The sequence below is a fragment of the Lipophrys pholis genome (assembly GCF_963383615.2).
Source record: "Lipophrys pholis genome assembly, chromosome: 16".
Classification (NCBI taxonomy): domain Eukaryota; kingdom Metazoa; phylum Chordata; class Actinopteri; order Blenniiformes; family Blenniidae; genus Lipophrys; species Lipophrys pholis.
The window spans coordinates 11,368,042-11,387,188 of record NC_137634.1 but is presented as its reverse complement, the minus strand read 5'-3'; the positions used below and the strand labels follow the sequence as shown (position 1 = coordinate 11,387,188).

The 19,147-nt window shown below is 41.2% G+C and overlaps 2 protein-coding genes across 2 annotated transcripts; one reads left to right on the top strand and one right to left on the bottom strand.

The window, feature by feature from the left end:
* Positions 1 to 1,959: 1,959 nt before the first annotated feature.
* LOC308121987 (stanniocalcin-2-like) lies at positions 1,960 to 6,930 on the top strand. The gene is made up of 4 exons (XM_080483568.1): positions 1,960 to 2,176; positions 3,409 to 3,551; positions 4,871 to 5,082; positions 5,922 to 6,930. Exons 1-4 carry the CDS (start codon positions 2,038 to 2,040, stop codon positions 6,247 to 6,249), a joined length of 822 nt encoding a protein of 273 aa, XP_080339694.1. The 5' UTR covers positions 1,960 to 2,037; the 3' UTR covers positions 6,250 to 6,930.
* bnip1b (BCL2 interacting protein 1b) lies at positions 6,784 to 12,176 on the bottom strand. The gene is made up of 6 exons (XM_080483570.1): positions 12,075 to 12,176; positions 10,945 to 11,037; positions 10,748 to 10,839; positions 10,264 to 10,371; positions 9,162 to 9,280; positions 6,784 to 9,035 (listed from the first exon to the last, which is right to left on the bottom strand). The coding sequence occupies exons 1-6, from the start codon at positions 12,156 to 12,158 to the stop codon at positions 8,839 to 8,841; spliced, it is 693 nt and encodes a 230-aa protein (XP_080339696.1). The 5' UTR covers positions 12,159 to 12,176; the 3' UTR covers positions 6,784 to 8,838.
* Positions 12,177 to 19,147: the final 6,971 nt, after the last annotated feature.

Genomic DNA, 19,147 nt, shown 5'->3' with positions numbered 1-19,147 from the left:
TAATACCGGCAGAATCTTCATCCCCCAGAAATTTATTGAAAACACTATGCCTAAAATATTTAAGACCTTGAGGCAGGTCAGTATGACCCAAACCGTAATAGGAAGGTGATCGAGGACACGTCGTTATGGCTGACTCGCTGCAGAACTCACCAATCACATTTTTTTCTGTTACTCACTGAAAATGATTAACCATGAAATGACTCAGCATGCGGGGAGAAAATGCAAACTCCCCGAACAGAAACCCAGCCCCCACCGTCTCTAGTCACATTCTCACTGTGAGGCGACAGCGTTAAGATGGTGAATAGCTGCGGCTCATCCATGAGGCATTTAGCTGCAGGACACAGTGTCAGAAATAACAATAAAATAAACTGCTGTAATGTAGTTTTGAGAGTATTTCTTTTTTCTAATGCATTTATACATAAATACAAATTACACCGGAGGTGTCCAGCATGCGGCCCGAGGGTGATAAGATGAAACTGCTGGTCTATAGTTGTAACTTGATGATGGGAGTGTTTTCAGAAGTGATGACTGAATGGCAGATGGCAACGTGTTCAGAGAAGAGAAATCAGCGACAGTGAAACAACCTCGTTGTTCTCGAGGCAGCATTAGCATGAAAAACTTTATATGACGCCGTTTGTTTTTTAATCCATGATAAAGAAACAGGTTTTTTTTACCAGCAGGAGTCTGAAGAGTGGAAACCTTATTGAATTTCAGATTGCTCTTGAACTAAATGGGTTTGACGTCCCTGATTGGATGAGATCTGCAACATACATTCGTAATTCTAAAAGTATAGGTCACCACTGAGTCACAATTTGAATTAATGCTCAAACTTTTTGAACTACTGTTTTGTGACCAATTACTTTTGTTTTGGATTAAAACTTTCCAACATGTGTTTAAACCTGTGGTAGCTTCCCTGGGGGGAACCACCTAGGAGTAGGGGGTCAAAGGGGAGCCTTTTCTTTACAGGTTTTTTGGATAGTTTTTTTTACCTTGTAAATAAATTGGTTGAAGGTTATACTATTCTTTATTTAGAAGGTTAACGCCATCTGTAGATGAGAGAGAAGGAGAGAGAGAGATGTTATTTTTCCACAACACATTTTGTAATAACACACATGGCTTGAATTGATTCAGATGCCTGTTCCAGATAACAGTTTAAAGATATATTCAGGGTAGTTTTTGAGAACATTTTAACAACAGCACTATTATTTGTAATTGAATGGATGATTAGTTATAGTTTATTTGACTGCAAATCTCTGGCACTCCTTCCACTTGGTAACCATTTAAATACATTTATCACAGTTTATAAAAGGATCTTATCCAGAAGTGTCAATGTTGCATAAGAGTACAGCAGATCTGGAAGACAAACATGATGGCGAGCGAGAGAGGGGTGGGGAGGTGGTGGGGAGGTCAGGAATGTGGGCTTCAATAACAATTTGGAAATCGTGGCCCACATCACGTCCTCTGCTCCGTCCCTCAGTCCGGGTGCGTCTGATCGGTTCCTGGTTGCACGTCTCCTCTCTGCCAGCAGAGCAGCTGCTATCACTCAGACACAGGCTCGACTGGCCGCGCGGCCCGCTTCGTTTAATTGACTGTGGATGTCTTGAGTGGTTGACCTTCACGCAGCCCCGCGGAGGAACAAGAAGATCTTATAAGAACTTTTTTCAACATTTGAAACTTCTCTCTCTCTCTCTCTCTCTCTCTCTCTCTCCCTCTCTCTGAGTGTGACCCCATTCTTCTCTCCCCTGTCCGCCTACCATTCTCTCATCGTCGGTTTATTCATAGTTTTCTGCTACTGTGCCTCTTCTCTCCGTATCATCCACGGTAAACTTTCAGCTCCACATGTGCTGCGCGCTCACGGAGCTGCGCTGTGATTGGCCGAAAGGGCCGCAAAACTCTCTCGCTTGAGCGCGCGGCTCTCCTGCGGGTTTATAAAAGTGCAAGCCTTCATGTCGCAGCTTCAGTGTGTGGTGGAAACTCCTCCGGTGCTGCGTGACTTCTTAACCAAACACACAGAGACGAGTTGAATTAACCTCCGGGATGCAGCTGAATTCGTGGCTCGCGCTCGTGGCTCTCGTTCCCCTGCTGCTGTGTCAGCAGGTGCTGGCCGTGGAGCCGCATGACGTCCAGGAGAAACAAGCCAGCCACGTCAAAAGACGCCTCTCCCTGCAGAGCACAGGTGAGTCATGCCGCGATACCGGCGTCTTTTTTCTTTTTTATAATTAATTTTCTTTTCTTTTTTTTTGTGGGTTTCAAGCTTAATGGAAGCACAAAATCCTCACTTGCGCATCCTGACAGTTCAAATCATAGCTCTTACTCAGGTGTTACGTCGAGTTCTGCATGGCTGCACAGTTGCATCCCCCTTGTGGTTAGCGCATGCAGTAAATCAGTGTTTTACTATTTAATTCAAATAGATCCAAACAATGCGCGTGTCTACACACGCAATTAAACACGTGGAGTTGCCAAACTTTGCGTCGCATCTCCTTTGTTTACCTTTTAAACCAAAACACACTCCACAAACCTTATTTTGGTTCGGTGTGATGCAATAGAACAATAAAACAGAATTAAAAAAAAAAAATGACACTTTAAAGTGAATTGTTGTTTCACATATTTTGGTAAGTTTGTTTGAGATGAGTCACTATTAAGTCAGCAGCACGTTGCTCGAGCGCGCCAAAAAAGCGCACATTATTTCACTTTCTTATGTGACATAGTTAAAAAAAAAAATAGTAAACGCACACTGTACTTCTGTATCTTTGCATTCATCAGTGTAAGTAACGGCAGCTATACGTCTGGACATACAGCAGTCGTGCAGAACTCGACATGACAGCGGCCGTGCGTCTGAGCCGCTGCGCCCTGGACTGCGCCTCCTGTGCGCCTCCTACTCCTCCTGCGCCTCCTGCTGAAATTCAATGCACATTCCCACTGCTCCTCTGGGCCAGAGCCGATGTACAGGCTGCACCAAATCTCCAGCAGGATAAAGGGGGGCTGTAACAGGAGAAACATAATAATAGTGCCAGAGGCCGGTTATAGGGATTAAGTAGACACTCGATAACAAGTCATGGACTAACAATTCACACATGCAACTAGGACCATTTTATTTCAAATGCATTGGAATTATTTGACTTTTGAAGTATATTGTTTACATTTTTAGGTCAGACTTTCTGACAAAGACATTGTTGTCTGTCACCAATGTAGGGCAGCTTGATCTCATGTTTAAACAAAATATCAAGACAGTGAAATCTATATTAAACCAACATGTGATGCAAAACAGAGCAACTTCAGAATATAATGGAAAGTTCCTGACTACAGCAGAACGTGTTTGTTTGCGAGATTCATTCACTCCTGTCCTGTCATTGTACTAAACTTTATCCCCCATCCTCCTGCTTCTCTCTCTCTGTCTCTGTCCCTCAGTGGAGATTCAGAGCTGCCTGGTGAGCTCTGGGGATGTAGGCTGCGGCATGTTTCAGTGCTTCAACAACAACTCCTGTGACATCCAGGGCCTGCACCATATATGCTTGACGCTGCTGCACAATGCTGGACGCTACGACTCACAGGTGAGGATCAGCACCACAGTTTGACTTCATATCAGACACATACAAACATTGTTTTAAGTGATTTGATGGCTCTCAGGCCTCAGATCATGACATTGAGGTCAGCAGCAAACGAGGGCAGGGTGGGAGAAGACATGTCTGGATGCATGTTTTTATTTCATTTAATCCCGTCAGTCATTACAGTCATTTGTGAGGAATGTGTCTTGTATACGGAGCAGGGGAAAAGTTATGCATGGCCGCACCAGTTACAAAACAATCTGAGAGGGGAACTGAAATGAGAGAAGGAACAGCTTGTCCACTTTACTAGAATAGAAATGCATGAGAAAATGATGCAAGTCTGCAAGTGTGTCTCCAGGATGGACAGGAACAGTGGACCGGGTTCAAGACGGATCATGGTGGACGCATAAAAGTCGATTGATTGATTTGAAATTGACAATCGGGTTTGTCAATTCTCGGTATAACGTCCAGCTAACAGTCATTTACACCATTATGTCCAACGTACAGTCCCAGCGAACTGGAGCCGATGCAAGACAACAATGGCTGAAGTCATGGTACATATTGGACAGGTCACCAGTCCATCACAGTCACACCAAAAGACAATTCAAAGTCACCAATTCCTCTCTGACATGTGTTCTGGAGCGGTGGGAGGAGAACATGCAAACTCACAGAAATGCACCGAAAAGCCCCCAATCCTGCACCTGAACCTGGACAAATCCTCGCAAAGAGTCGCTCTGCATCAGGAAGTCTTCCAACATAACAGTGAGGAGAGATGATGCTGGAGAACATTCCACTATTTGCTGAAGTGTTGCAAACTGAATATTCAAGTGTCAGAAATTCAGCAGTCCTACTATCTGATGTGGCGTCTGGGGGGAAATCAATTTGCCCGCCTGTGCCTGACAGTCTGGATGCTGGTGGCGGAGCAGTGTGGCGGATGGCTAATGGGAAAGTTGGAGGGACTCCCTTGACAAGGTTGAAGGATGAGGTGGTGATTGGGAGGTGCGGGGTTACAGTCACAGGCTCTGATAGGCAGAATCGCTGTTTCACGGTGATATTTAAAGAGCAAGAACCAGACAGTGACTTACTGTAGAAAACTAATACTGTCAAGATAACTGCACCCAAATTAGTGATGTCAAAATAGAAAATGTAGGTGATTTTGTCAGTGAACTATTAGAGGCTTCAGTAGTTCAGGATTATGCTCAGAGATGAGGTTATAATACGTACTTGGCTGTTAAACACAAATCACGTGCATCTCTAAGAAGAAGAAAAGCATCATGTCAAATGAAGCCGTGTGTTTAATGCTCCTCCTCTTCCTCACCTCACAGGGCAAGTCGTTTGTGAAGGATGCGCTGCGCTGCATGGCGCTGGGACTGCGTCAGCGCTTCAGCTGCGTGAGCCGGCGCTGCTCGGCGGTGAAAGAGATGGTGTTCTCGCTCCAGAGGGAGTGCTACTCCAAACACCAGCTCTGCCTGGCCCTGCAGGACCACATGGACACCATGGGGAGCCTGGTCCAGTTCCACCTGATGTTCCCCTCAGGGTGAGACAGAGGCGCTGAACACGAAAAAACCTTTATCAGCCATGAGACTAACAATAACCCACGTGCTGACAGTAACCACTGTTCACCACAATTTTAACATTTCACAGCAAAGTATTTCTTGAATCAAGCGTGAAACATGCATAGTACAATAGAACATTGCTCTGCTGGGTCGGTGCAGGTCGAATGTAATTCATTTGTGCGGCTTTGCATCTGTGATTTCTTCTTTTCTTACATTGATCCTCTAAGTTATGGAAGCGCTCAGGGTATAATGACTGTCGGTAATCCCCAAATAACAATACAATACTATTAATATTGAGGTTGGGGCTTAATTCCTCAAAATATATGGGGATTCTGCTCGAACGGCAAAATATTATTCAGTCAAATTAGAGAAGCATTTATGTATTTAAAAAAAAGGGAAATCCACATAATTTTCTGCCCACGTCTGTATAATTTGTCTACATCTCTCAATTTTACTTTTTGTAAAATATGCTGACACAGAATTCAAGAAACAAGTGGTTCCTTACCAGGGTTGGACGGCATCACATGAAATAACAACAAAGATTCTCATTTGAATTTTATGGTATTGTGGAATTGATTACATTTTTTGTTCTGATCTTGATCAAAAACTAATTTTATATAAAAATCCAGTCTAAATCAAGGACTTAACTCGACGTTGTGCAGTCTCCTCGCAGGTGTTGCTCCCTGTTTTCCACATGGTAACGTCTTTAAAGCAGCAGATTCATGAGAACTCCACTATTTTCGGCTGCTGTGGCGTTAAAGACTCTCTTCTTCGTCTGTTTGCGCCAGTATTTTTACTCAAAGCCTCTAATACCTTTCAGGCCTTATGTGGAGCTGATGAACTTCCTGCTCAAGTGCGGAGACGAGGTCAGGACGTGGGTCGGCCGGCGGCTGCGGGGGCAGTGCGAGCAGCACTGGGGGGCGCTGTGCAGCAGTTTTGCCGGAATCTGCCCCGTCAGCCAATCGGACGCTCCGCAGCACACCACCTCGCCACCAACCACAGAACCAGAGGCCATCACAGCTCAGAGGCTCCCGGCGCGGCCGACCGGCGGCGTCCACGCCGAGGACACGAGTGAACCTCTGCCGATAGAGAATGTGACGGCGCCCGGCCTCACGGAGTCCGAGAGATTTAATGTCACCGCTTCATAAGACAGACAGGCTCAGTCACACTGAGGTGCAGACTGGGTACGCGGAGATCATGCACTTATTAGTTATGTTTTAGCTATAGAACGAGTGAAAGTAGTGCTAGTTATAGTTTTATTATTCAGTGTCGCGTTGCCGATGAAAGCAGCGCAACATAACTTATTTAATCGGTTGTGTTTTCCTAGAACATTTTCTTTGTGCAAAAGGACAAAAAAACCAAGCATCTACCTCACTTCAGCATCACAGCAAACCGCAGTGGCTCCATCCTTCAGCCAAGAACATGGACTCAGCCAAGTCGACACGACAGGGAATTTATAGCTCAAGTGCAGCTGATGGCTCCAAGTCAGGATTCTACCTATTTAAGTCTGTTTTTGTATTTATGACGATTGTTGTGTCGTGCGCCGTATTATTGACACGTAATCAGGTGCTATGTTGTAGACAGTCCGTGGGAAGAGAAGCACTCTTTGGTCATGTTATAGATATGTTTGCCTCAATGTTCTACTTCTACTTGAACGGTCACATTTCACACAGACGCCAGGATTTAAGACAGTATTTTGTAAGGTTTTATTTAAATGGCTCTTCTTTCGCAAATTTAACAGAATTTAGTTGGACTACAACGATATCGCCTGACAGGAGAATAAGAGTGTGTTAATTATGCCAGGTCTGTAATAATAAAACAGTTCTCACAAGTTCAAGTGGTAATGTAGTAAACAGCCGCTCGCCTGCAGCATTGCCACAAACATAAGACATAAAAAAAACACTACAATTCTATTACATTCATACAAATTGACCTTCAGTTCAACATTCACTGTGTCAAACAGGACAAACACTCTTCAAAGAACCATCCGGTTGGTGCTTCAGCGCTGAACATCTGAGCGGAGAGGAGAAAGGCACAAGGTAACAGGAACAGCGTCTTTGGAGCAGTTGTCCACACACACACACACACACACACACACACACACACACACTGAGATTGCAATTTGACAAATGGTAAACAAAAGGAACGTTATTGCATACCGTGGCCTTGACCCGAAGAACGTCTGAATGCCAGATTAAGTATTACAGGGACAGTTTGTGCTGAAGTTCAATGAGGTACTCCTAGTGAGTGAGATGTGAGTAAAAGAGGATCAACATGTCCTCAGGTTAGAGAGTCAAACATTAAAAGTAACCGAACCACCCAAAACTCAAGTTATGGATCACATTTCATAATTCCGGTGTTTTCACCCGTGGGTAACACTGCTCAGCTTTCCGTCGTGGCACCTTTTAGTGGATTATTCTCTAACACAAATAGTAAAAATACAGACTGTAGGATTTCAGTGAGTTAGGAAATGGGGTTCCTAAGAGTTAGGAAATGGGGCTCTCAGAAAAACAAACTGCTTCTGTGGCGCGTTTCCATTCTGCAGTAATCAGTATTTTTCAAAACTGGTCCAAAGAGAGCAAACCAGTGAACCAGGGACAAGGCACATGATTGGTTAATTCAGTCCCGATCAAACAGACGACCTACTTCAGCTCAAAACTGCAGGAATTAAAGCTGGCCCCGATGATTATAGTGAGCAAAAAGACAGAATATCTGGCAAGTGGTCGTGATGTCATGGCTGATTGGTGCATTTTTCCAAGAGGCAGGAGAAAAGAAATGCCACTTGTGTGCACTGGGTGGCAGTAATCTAAGATACACACTGAAGTTCCAAGTCTGACCTTGGCCAGAATGTCTGCTGCTTCTTAGGAAAAGAAGAAAACGTGGCAAACTATTCAGCTTGTACGTTTCTCAGCAATATTCCGATGATTATTTCCAGGTTGTTTCTCAGTAAAGGCATTACATTCTGCACCTTTAAAATCAACAGACTCTTGTATCTGAGACAAACTGTCTGTTCTGCCAGGTTAAATAAGTGTCTTTGGCCATGACACTGGTCAGTTTGATCCCGCCCCCACCCCCAAAAAAATGAAAAAGCAATCAGACCAGATAGTACATCTGTGAATGTCTCCTCAGTTAAACATGCACGTTTGATTTGTTTGAAAATAGGTTTTCACTCCAGGGGCTCAATAGGTTTGGTTGCTCGATCTTTGAGTTACACAAGAGGACCCAGGTCCTACCACACGTGAGAAACTCCAAACTTCCCCTTTAAGGCCTCAGCCTGCATCAAAGTGCTTTTCCCACAATGAACAATCCAGCAGTGACGTGGACGTGAACCCACTTCTCTTCAGGTGGGGGAGCCGACAGGATCTTAGTGAAACTTCCTCCATGACAGACCGATGGAGACGAGCGTCCTTATTTGTAATCAGGACAAATGTTCACACTGAGACCACACTGACTGACAAGCCACAGAGATGAGGCTGAGAAGAGGCTGAAACCGTTGCATTCCTTCCAGTGTGAGTATCAAACACCACATTGCAGCTGGAGCATCATCGTATTGTACGATGAGTGTTTGAAGCACGCTGAGGCTTCAAACACTCTTTTTTTGACTATACAAGGAGAATTGCTTGAATTTAACACCCCCTCTATGTGCAACAATTCCAGTTTTAGTGCTGCTTCTACGTCCTAAACGTCTCACAAGCCCCTGTGAGGAAACGCGGTCGAGTTGGCTCAGAGGCGCTCTGCTAAATAAAGGGGAAGAAGCGTTTCTTGAGTATGTAGAGGACCGTGGCGAGGAATAGTGCCAGTGCGAGGAAGATGAGCAGCTTGTCCGTTAGCTCCCTGCGATTGTACTTCAGGATCAGCTTTCTGCCCAGGTAGATGGTTCCCGTCATGCTTTTAAACTCCTCGTTGGTTTCCTGTACTGTCCTGGAGGACGTGGCTGAAGTAGAGGAGACGCAGAAGGAAAGAAGTTGAGAGATGGAAAAAAGACGGGGCACATAAAACTGCAACTGCAACACACTCTGACAAAGATCTTAAGTGGCGAGCATCTATTTATTTTTTTTACCCAGCGTGCCGATGGTGTCCTCACTCTGCTTCACCTGTTCAGCCATCATCCTGCTGATGGACATCAGACTCTCTGTGATGTTGCTGCTCGTTTCCACTAAACTTTCTTTGGTCGCCTTCCTGAGACAAAAACCAAAGAAGAACGGTTCAGCGTTCAATTTGTCTGATAAGCTGGTTCAAAGCGTTTAGTTTCACCAGGACACCAACTCTAAACATCCTTATGTTTGGGTTAATTTACATCACAATACAGTTGGGCCATTAAACCTGAGTAGTGACCGATCACTATTTATCACAGGTGAGATTTGTGTTCAACGATTTTTGTAATCATATTTTGACAAATGAAATAGATGCAGCTGTAGACAATGTCAGCTGTAGTTTCACATTAGAGCAGTAGATTCTTTTTCAAAAGTGCACAAGATTTTGATCACAAAGTAAAGTTTCTATTTTTTTTTACATTTTTGGTTTTGCTTTTTAGTGTGAAGAAAAAAAGAATTAAAATTTTTTCCACTTCCTGCAGTTGTCACACTGTGTGCTCAGCTGCTGAAACTCACCACAAGTGGTCTCAGGCTTTTGCTTAATGAAAACTAAAGACGCAAATTGACAATAATGGTGGGAAGTTTCAAAAATACTCTGACTTGAGGTTGAAAATAACCTTGTTTCTTTTGAGCCATAACAAAGTTACATTTGAACTCAAAGACGCACCACAAACGTAATGCCCACCAAAGTTTGGTTTAGTTAAAAGAAATTGTCAAAAGTTATTACAAGAACGATGGAAAACTGCTCTAACGCAACTGTGAATTGATTGTGGCTATTTTTAAACTTTCCTTGAGTATCAAGTAATCCAGTGTTGGCCGCAGATCTGCAGGTAAACACTGCAAACTGGGATTGAACAGGGATACTTGTGTGAAACCTTTAGTGGTTATAGTAACCAAAATACAAAGAAATACACCCACAGTACACAAAAGAGTTAAGTTATTTGACACCAGGTCACAGCTCCTTGACTGTGTTAACATTTTTCTTAGTGTTACTGAATCCTAAAGGCACCAAACAAAAGAAAACGCAGATTCGATGTGAAGCATTTTCACCAGCTGACAGGTACTAACTTCTGTTTGGAGTCGTGGTTTTCTCCACTGTGCAGCAGCTCGTCCTTCTCCAGGTTGTCGATGGCCAGTTTACAGGCCAGGTTTGCTTTCCTCCAAGCTGTCTGGTTACTGCAAATAGCAGAAAAGACAAAGCAGAGACCCACTTTGAGAAACTAAACCACTGTCTTAGTTTTAATTATCTCATCTGCTCAATAGTGTTGGGTTTCTGCTCTAACTCCATGACTCTGTCAAACTGCGGTCATAGTAATAGTAATTGTAATAGTGTATATGAACTGAAAGGAATACAGGTATTGTAGTTTGGCAATATTGTCAAACATTACCGTCTTAATTAATAGATACAACAGGTAACAGATTACAGACAGATTATGGACAACATAAGCATCCTAAAGGCTTTACAATGAAAAATGTCGGCCATATAATCAGTGCAGATAAACTATTTTCGCCACATCAGTTGAATTGTTTCATGTCTCTGTGTTCAAAACACCTCAGCATTTGTCGTCGCTGGCTCTCTGTCTCTGCCTGGATGGCCAGTCTGTCCAACTCACTGTCTTGCTCTCGGGCCATCTGCTCCAGATCCTGACAACAAGTCACAAAAGAATCATGATGCACTCTTTAAGCTGAAGCAATTGGTTAAAGTAATTAGTGTGATGCCAGAAAATGCACACGAGGCGGAGTTCTGACCTGTATTCTCAGCCTCAGCTGGTTGAACTTCTCTTTGACCTGAGAGTTGAGCTCCATGAGAGCTGACTGAGGTCCAGGACAGTCCCTGATGTCCTGAAGATAAAACACACACACACACACACATACACACACACGGAAAAAAAATCTAAATATGGCATACAGTATTCATGATTCATGAATATAACAAAGTGAATAGTGTGTAGAATATCCAAACTGGACCACAATTCAGAGAGGTATCCATATGAAATGTAAACATCTTTCATGAAATAAAACCTCTTTATTATTTCAAATGGCAACGTTTGCTATTAATATACTAATTTGTCTGTTTATGCTAGAGGTAGCTTTCATTTGGATTAGATAAAAACTAATATTCCAATTTGATTTGATTGGATTTCTTGATTTTTACTGACAAAACACACTGGTGCAAAAGGTTAGTTTGTGTGGTCACAATATCAACACGACATTATCAAATATTAAGACACATGAAAGCAATATAGCAACTTCAGCAAAAGGCTTTCAAGAGAAGCCATTCGTTGTTTGCTGATAAGCTGCAGGGTGAAATAGTTTTGGCACATCCAGTATAATTCATGTAGTATTGTATCTCTCTTAAGGCTGCTCTAACCACACATTAGGCACGGATATGTTTGATTTCATCGCCTTTGACCAGTTGTATGAATAGACTATCAGAGCGTGCATTAAAAGAGGGATAATCTCCCTGCAGATCCTCATGGTGCTTGTTATCAGATCAGAAGTTGTGGTAAATGGGATTCCAACGCTTTATTTCACTTTTCCAACCAATGACTTATTGAACCGTGACAGATCTTTACAGCCAGTGCTGTCACTCATAGTTAATTTGTCCACAACTTCAGATCTAAACAGAACAAAAATCCACACACCCACATATATACAGTCAAAAATATTACTATAAAATCATGGTTATTGCTTCATTTATTGCAGTGAATTTGAATAATAATGAGATTAATCTGTGGCTCCTCGACGGCTGCTAAGCTAGCATTAGCTTTACGTTACTGAACTTTCGCGTCTCGTGTGTTTAAATGTCACATCAATACAAAATAGAGATGGTCGACATGCGGCATAGAAAAGTTACTCAACAGGTTTTCTGCTCGTACCTGTATGAGGGCTTTAATTTCCAGGTCATATTTGATGATTTCTTGTCCACAGATTCGGACGTGAACGTCAACAGAGGACGCCATTGGTGTTTTTGTACGGCGAGCGGGAGGTCAAAAAGAAAACGAAAAGCGAAGCAAAAAAGGTTTCCGCTTCAAATAGATTAGATTAAAATTTTGTAAAACACTCAAACAGAAAATCCAAATCCCCGGATAAAATACACTACACATTGCCACAATTATGGGAAAGACAAGTGACTGGACACGCTGTTCTGCAGCCTTCACAGTCCACAGTACTGCTTATTAGTGTTGAGCAGATCAAATTTGATCAAATTGGTGAAAATATTCCTCTTTTAAAATGACAGTGACCGGAATCATTGCTTCTCAGATGTTTGCAGATTGTTGTTGAAGTAGGTAATATCAACACAGTCATAAGACGTGAAACTGCTTTTTAAAATTTGATAGAGAAAATAACCCGAGAGAATGCCAGTCCAAATGGAAAAGTTTCAGTCGTTTTGTTTTTAAAGCTACCAACAGATTTTCTTTTTACTACTTTCATAATTTCAAATGCTGCATAAAACCTAATATCCTAATATTGATCATCTTTTTCTTTTACGTTGCATCACAAGAGCATTGAACAAAGTAGCCTCTAATGACTATCTCCAACTTCCTTTCGATATGTCTGTCATTATGTTTAAAATTAGTCTATATGTTCAACAAATATAGTAACAAAATTAAAAATGAAATATAAATTACATTATCATCTAAGCATCTGAAGTTTACTCTGACTTCCCAATAAAAAGTATGTCTTTTAAAATATGGTAAAAATATTCAATATGTAAACTCATTCAATTCAATCAAGTAAAATACAAGGGTCCAGCTGGGGGTGCTAATGGTTTTTATTATTTTGATAGTAAAATCAATACATAATCAGACTAACGTGGTTACAAGCAAAGCTGTAGTACCAACTCCTGGCTGATACAACAGAGAAAGAATGACTTAAAAAAAAAAAATGTGAGAAAGAGAGAAAGAAAACAAAGAGAGGCACAATAACACAACAGAGATTCAGGGCAGGTGTCCGCAGGATGTCGTGCAGCAGAGACAAAAAAACTGTCAGAAGCTCTGAAACAGAACGAGCTGTTACAGTACAAACCAGAAAACAAAAACAAAAACAAAAAACAAAAAAAAAAAACGGCTTTTACATTTCCATGCCTGTGCATAAAGCCACTCACTGTGCCTCCTCCATAAGAGAAAAAAATAAAACGCAACATAAAACAAAAAGTTAGTCAAAACAAAAGAATAAACCCAGCACGACATTTATTACACAACATAAATATAACAACTGTCAAGATATTGTATTTGAACAGGCATATATGTGAACTACAAATATAGACGTCGTTGCTAAAGAGAGGATCAAGTTAGTTTCAGCAGGATACACTTTCTGCAGGTTTTGCTTCTTTATGAAATTATAATCACCAAGAGATCTATTATAGAGCACTTAGCAATGAAGTACAGCCTTCCTACTGAGACTGGGGAGAGGAACACACACAGGACTAACTACAGAAAGATCCCATGCTGTTGATCTAGTCAAATAAGTTACCATACAAGACCAGAAGCATCGTTACAATGGCATGTAGCTGAGGAGCTCAGGATGATGGATACCTCAGACATCCTCTACATGTTAGGACTTGTATGGATTTCCTAATAAATCTTCTCACTGTTGTTTTTGTAAAAGTTGAAAGGAAACAGAGAAAAGAAAACAGAAAGGTTACTGTAGGATAAACATTTTCTTAGTTATTATAAATGTCTCTTGCTCCGTGCATTTTGGCAAGTCTGGAAGGAGATGTAAATCACTGCAGTGTTGGATGATGAGTTGGACGTGTGCAGAAATAGAAAGAGGGGTTTTGTTTTGTTTTTTATTATTGAAGGTGGGTTGTTGTTGTTGTTGTTTGCTTTGATAAGATCAGTCTGCAGAAGAGGAAACAAAACCCTCGCCCCTTCAATCATTGCAGGGGAGGGTGAGGAGTCTCTGCCCACCAGCCTTTAGTGACCCCCGACTAATCTCAGGAGCTCCCTGACAGGACTACTGCAAACCAAAGCCCTTCTGAAACGAACATTTTTTTTATTTTTTTTTTTAAAAAGCACCCAGAGGGAGTGAAACATCTCTGATGTATTTCTTCAACAACAACCAAAAAATAAATAAATAATCAAAACTTAACTTTTTTTTTTCTCCCTCCAAAGTCAGAGACTGCGGACAAGCCGACTTCCTAACCTGATGAAGTTCATGAGCCTCAGTCATGACGGAACGACAAGAGTCAAGGCGAGCTTCAGTTTAGTAACTCAATGACTTCAGTTAAAGGCTCGAACGCCACGTCTGACCACAACAAACCTCCAATGACATGAGGCGCCGTGAGCCCACAGACAAAACTCAAAGTCACAATGAAAGTCGTCCTGTTTACTGTTAGCAGTGTGTTAAAACTCAACAAAATACATAAAAAGCACAATTACGTTGAGAAAGTACATTGGCATGTACTTTTGAAAAGTTTTGAACAATTTCAGGTTTAGTTTATGAAAGTTTACAAAGTCTTATCGTGGAAAAATGATTAAATTATTCTCAAATGAAGTGTCACTGTCAATTCTTTTCAGGCTCAGAGATGAAGGGAAGTGTTGCCCATCTTTACCGAGTGGTGGCAAAAAGTAAGACATGGGGACCTCTAGTGGTCAAAGCTACTATAACAGAAACAATGTCTGGAAACAGAGCAGAGAAGGTGAGGCACAATCTTTGTCCTGATTTTAACACAGTGGTACACATGAAGGCCCTCTGGTGGTGAAAGTGCAATTAAATTAAAAATATGCAATATGATGAAAATAGTAAAACAAATAATCATATAGCTGTAATTATCTACGTTTTGGCTGGCTCTCGTTATGAGAAATAAAGAAGTGCTGGAGCTTGATGCTCAGGTTCGAAAACTACTGATCTCGAAGATAGGTGTTTGATCCCTGAAATTATTCATTAGACATTTTTAAAGTGATACATAGATGTGTGAAAAAGTACTTCAGAAAATGTTCTTCAATCGTAGTGTTTTGACAGTAATATTCCAAATGTGTGACACATTGGTGAATCTTGTCTATGATTAGACGGTCATACCTAAAAGTCTTCGGCCACTATAATGGCAAATAGCTGCTTTGCATTACTTTCTGGTCATTGTCTTAGTTTGCATTAATGGTGTAGGGGAAAGTTATATATTTTGTAATCTGGCATTATTTGTCCAGCTGATAAAATCTTTTTGCATGTGTTTTAGTTATTTAATGTTTGACGGTTTCATTGTGACTTTGATTCATGTCTGTGAATCTCACGGGCCCCACGATAAAGCCTGCTTCAGGTTTAAAAGCTATGAAGCCTAGCCCAAAAAAAAATTGTCTCTATTGAATGTTAAATTAGAGGACTAAACAAATAAATAGCAAACAATTTGTATGAACACTGGGATCAGAGAATATGGCAAGAAAAATATAATTTAGGAAAAATCATTAACTGTGCAACATTTGACAGAGCATAAATATCAAACCAAAATATATATATATATATAAAAAAAAAAAAAGAAAGAAAAAAAAAAAAAAAGGTTTTAAACACACAAGCAGGACAGCGGCCATATAAAGATACAACATTCAAGATCTTTCGGGATCCTGACGACCAGAGTCTCCCTCTGTGAGTCAAACAACAGGAAAAGCTCCACCAGACGCTCCCGTCTGTCTGTACGATCCTGCCGAGGAAGACTAGTCTACATTCATCAGCAAAGCAGCAGCAGCAGAGTTATACCTCGCTATGTCAGCATACAGCAGTGCAGCAGTCAGAAACACAGGACTGACCGGAGTCAACGACAGAAGGAATAATATGGCTAAAACAGCTACTGAACTCAGCCATGTTAGCACCCAGCCACTGACGGGTTAGCACCACGGTTTGCCTCCATGCTCAGTTTTGTCGCTTCTTTCGCAGCCAGCGACTCAGTGCCAACACTGACTTCAAGGAGGGTCTGGCACTTCATATGAGCAAAGTTAAGAAATCAAAAGTCTTTGTTTTTTTCTTTTTCTTTTGTGTGTGTCTGTACATGTGTTGTAGTTTTATTTTCCCAACACAGTGCACCATGTCAAAACCATAGAAGAAGAAGAAGAAGAAGAATGCCTCGTAATTGACTAAAAGCAGGCCCAGGTCTCCCTCTGTCTCTTACACAGTGGAAGTTTGCTCTTCTCTACACAGACACACTGGCGGTGATAGCAGCAGCAGCCAATACAGAAAACACAATAACGTGGCGTAGTGGGCAGAGAAAGAGTTTAAAAATAAAAAAGAACCAGGTTTCCCAAATCCCGTCATTTAACTTTTTTTTCCATTATCAAGACAAAAAGTCGCATCTTCTACCGTTTAGTAAAAGTTGATTATCATACAAATTGTACTGGTTCTGGGTTAAACTGGGATTTTCCTTTCACGGTTGGAGTGGAGGTGAAGGTTTTTGGGAAACCCAGCCCCTTGTTTCTGTGGGGAAACCCCCTCCAGACTGACAAAAGGTGCACATTTGTGTTCTCATATATTTGATTAAGGCACCTGGTTCAGCAGGCATCATATTCAAAATGTGTTGGTTTTTTTCTAACATGTATGTGTAAAAACCAAGTGCAAGGTGAGTAATGCTGTTGGTCTTTCGATGGTTGTAGGAAATAAGGTGCGGAAGAAGAACGGGGTGGGGGGTGGGGTTTGGGTCTTATTAATATAATGTGAATCTGAAGTCTCTTTGTGCTCATTCAATAGCAGCAAGTATGAAATTCATACAACTGAGAGTACAGAGAGCCCGTAAAGCCATGCGACAACTTTTTGTGACGGTGAGGAGCCTATTTTATTGATTTTTCTTTTTTTCTGACCATCCAGGCGAATTATTTCCCACCAGTGAGGAACTTCAGACGTCACTTTGTTCTCTCAGAGCTACGCGGGGCAATCGGCATGCAGAAACATAACTCCTGCTACATTCTGGGGAAAACACGTGGAAAGTAGTAAGCGTACAGCCTCTGACGCTGAGGTGTCTTTACAAGCAAAAAGGGCAGAACCAGGTGGGTTCCAACAAAGACCGGATACATGTGAAATGACACATAAGAAACTGTAAGGCAGACTCTGACATTCGACATCACAGCCAATAGAAGGACAAATCATTGAAAGTTTTGATTTCTTTATTACCCCACTTGATTTAGGACAGTTGGTCGGGCTTAGTTTACAGATACATTTTGAAGACATTTCCAGGAACGTCCACTGTACTGTATGTATTTTGGTTGTTAACATATGAGGAAACATGAGTTTTCATTGAGAGTTGTCTTTCATACCAAATAATAATACACTCTCTTTTAGCTCATATTTTGGTCTGCACCACCTTCTGTAGGGTATTTTAGTAGCTAACTGTTTGATCTTGTTAAGTAATTTGCCACTATAATTGTTTATTTTATATTTGCTGATAAACTATACTACATGATAACTATCTAAAAAAACATAGTTGAAAGATACCACAAACTCCTCGGATTATTCATAATGATTAATTAAAAATCAGTCCAGATGTCACCTAAATGACAGTTTTATGATGTGTTTACCTTTTTAAACTTGCCCCAGCAGTATACCACAAGGTGGGGAATAGAGACACAACACAGGAGTGTTTTCTACTAACAGCGAGGAGAAACAAAACTATAAAAGCCAGCCGTAGAACTGACTGGTGCTAAAGTGACTCTACGCTGGCATCCAAGCTACTACACAGGCATGAAACTAATTTGACTTATTACCCCTTTAAATTTGAGCAAATATCACTGAATGATTTTTCTATGTGAGATGTTTATGGTGGGGTTTTTTTTTGCCACTCAAAATCGATCAACACAACAGACTGAATACCAAACTGCATACAGTACAAATAGAATGAAACGTGAAGGTAGAAGATGACTGTAAAAAAATAAAATCTCCATAGTTGTCATCAGAGGATTGTTCTATTTAAAAACATGTTGCATTTTCCTAAATTTGTAATTTAGCCAATTTCTTGATGCTTTTCCCCCCAAAATTTGAATTCAATTTAACTGAACAATAAACCAAACCACTTTTATCCATCTTACGCAACACAAAGAAGAAAAAACTTTTAGACTTTGGGCTGTGGTATCAAATCGCAGAGACTGACTTTTACAAAAGCAATCATGGTATGCTCAACAATAACCATCACACGTCACAAGTCCGTGATGCAGATTCCCTCATTCTGCTGTCGTTTGGAGCAAAGATCAAATTCAATCTTTCTCCGATTGGTCCAACAGCAAAACTCAAGCCAAGAATTGATGAAAATGATGGAGGAGCTGAGAGGGGTCTGCTCTGATGGACAGATGCCTTTTTTATTGAATTTTTTTTCTTCTTCAGAATTATTGTTATCAGCACCATGTGACAAACCCCAGTCGGATCAGAGCTGGAAATCCCTCAAATCCTTCATGAGAGGAAGATGTTGCAGATTGTGTGACGTTCAAAGACCAATTTAAGTAAAACGGGGAGTGTTTGTGGTTTCCTGTGACAAATCGGTTGGCCTTTGTTTTTTTTCGTTTGTGTACTGAGCATTGCACCATATTGATTGACATTGATAATTCATAACACACACGCACACACACACACACGCACAGTATTTTGTACAGAGTAAAGAATAGTGACAATAGTTGGAATACATAAATATATTTTCTTTAGATTTTATATGTCATCACATATGTCAGAAGAACGATATTACCCTGATTTGCTGAAGAAGAGCGTTATGGATCCACGTATAGCCTTTTATTGGACAAGAGTAGCACAAAGTTACACACTCTATTAGCTTAATAGTTGACTGTATAGGATTCATGTCATCAAAAATAAAAAGAATAAGGAATAGTTTTACTGGCGTGGATTTTTCACTCATTTCCTCGACTCTTAAAATGCCACAGAGTCTCCTGGTTTGAATGTAAAGTTGCACAGCTTGCGCCTATCTTTTTAAATGTAAAAACCTGTGAGGACTCTTTCTTGCACCAGCCTCATAAAAGACAGCAAAACA

Coding starts and splice junctions, on each gene's coding strand:
- LOC308121987 (XM_080483568.1), top strand. CDS start 2,038: ATGCAGCTGAATTCGTGGCTCGCGCTCGTGGCTCTCGTTCCCCTGCTG. Junction 2,177..3,408: donor CCTCTCCCTGCAGAGCACAG/GTGAGTCATGCC, acceptor TCTGTCCCTCAG/TGGAGATTCAGAGCTGCCTG. Junction 3,552..4,870: donor CTGGACGCTACGACTCACAG/GTGAGGATCAGC, acceptor CTCACCTCACAG/GGCAAGTCGTTTGTGAAGGA.
- bnip1b (XM_080483570.1), bottom strand. CDS start 12,158: ATGGCGTCCTCTGTTGACGTTCACGTCCGAATCTGTGGACAAGAAATC. Junction 10,372..10,747: donor CAGCGACGACAAATGCTGAG/GTGTTTTGAACA, acceptor TGCTATTTGCAG/TAACCAGACAGCTTGGAGGA. Junction 9,281..10,263: donor AACCACGACTCCAAACAGAA/GTTAGTACCTGT, acceptor TTTTTGTCTCAG/GAAGGCGACCAAAGAAAGTT.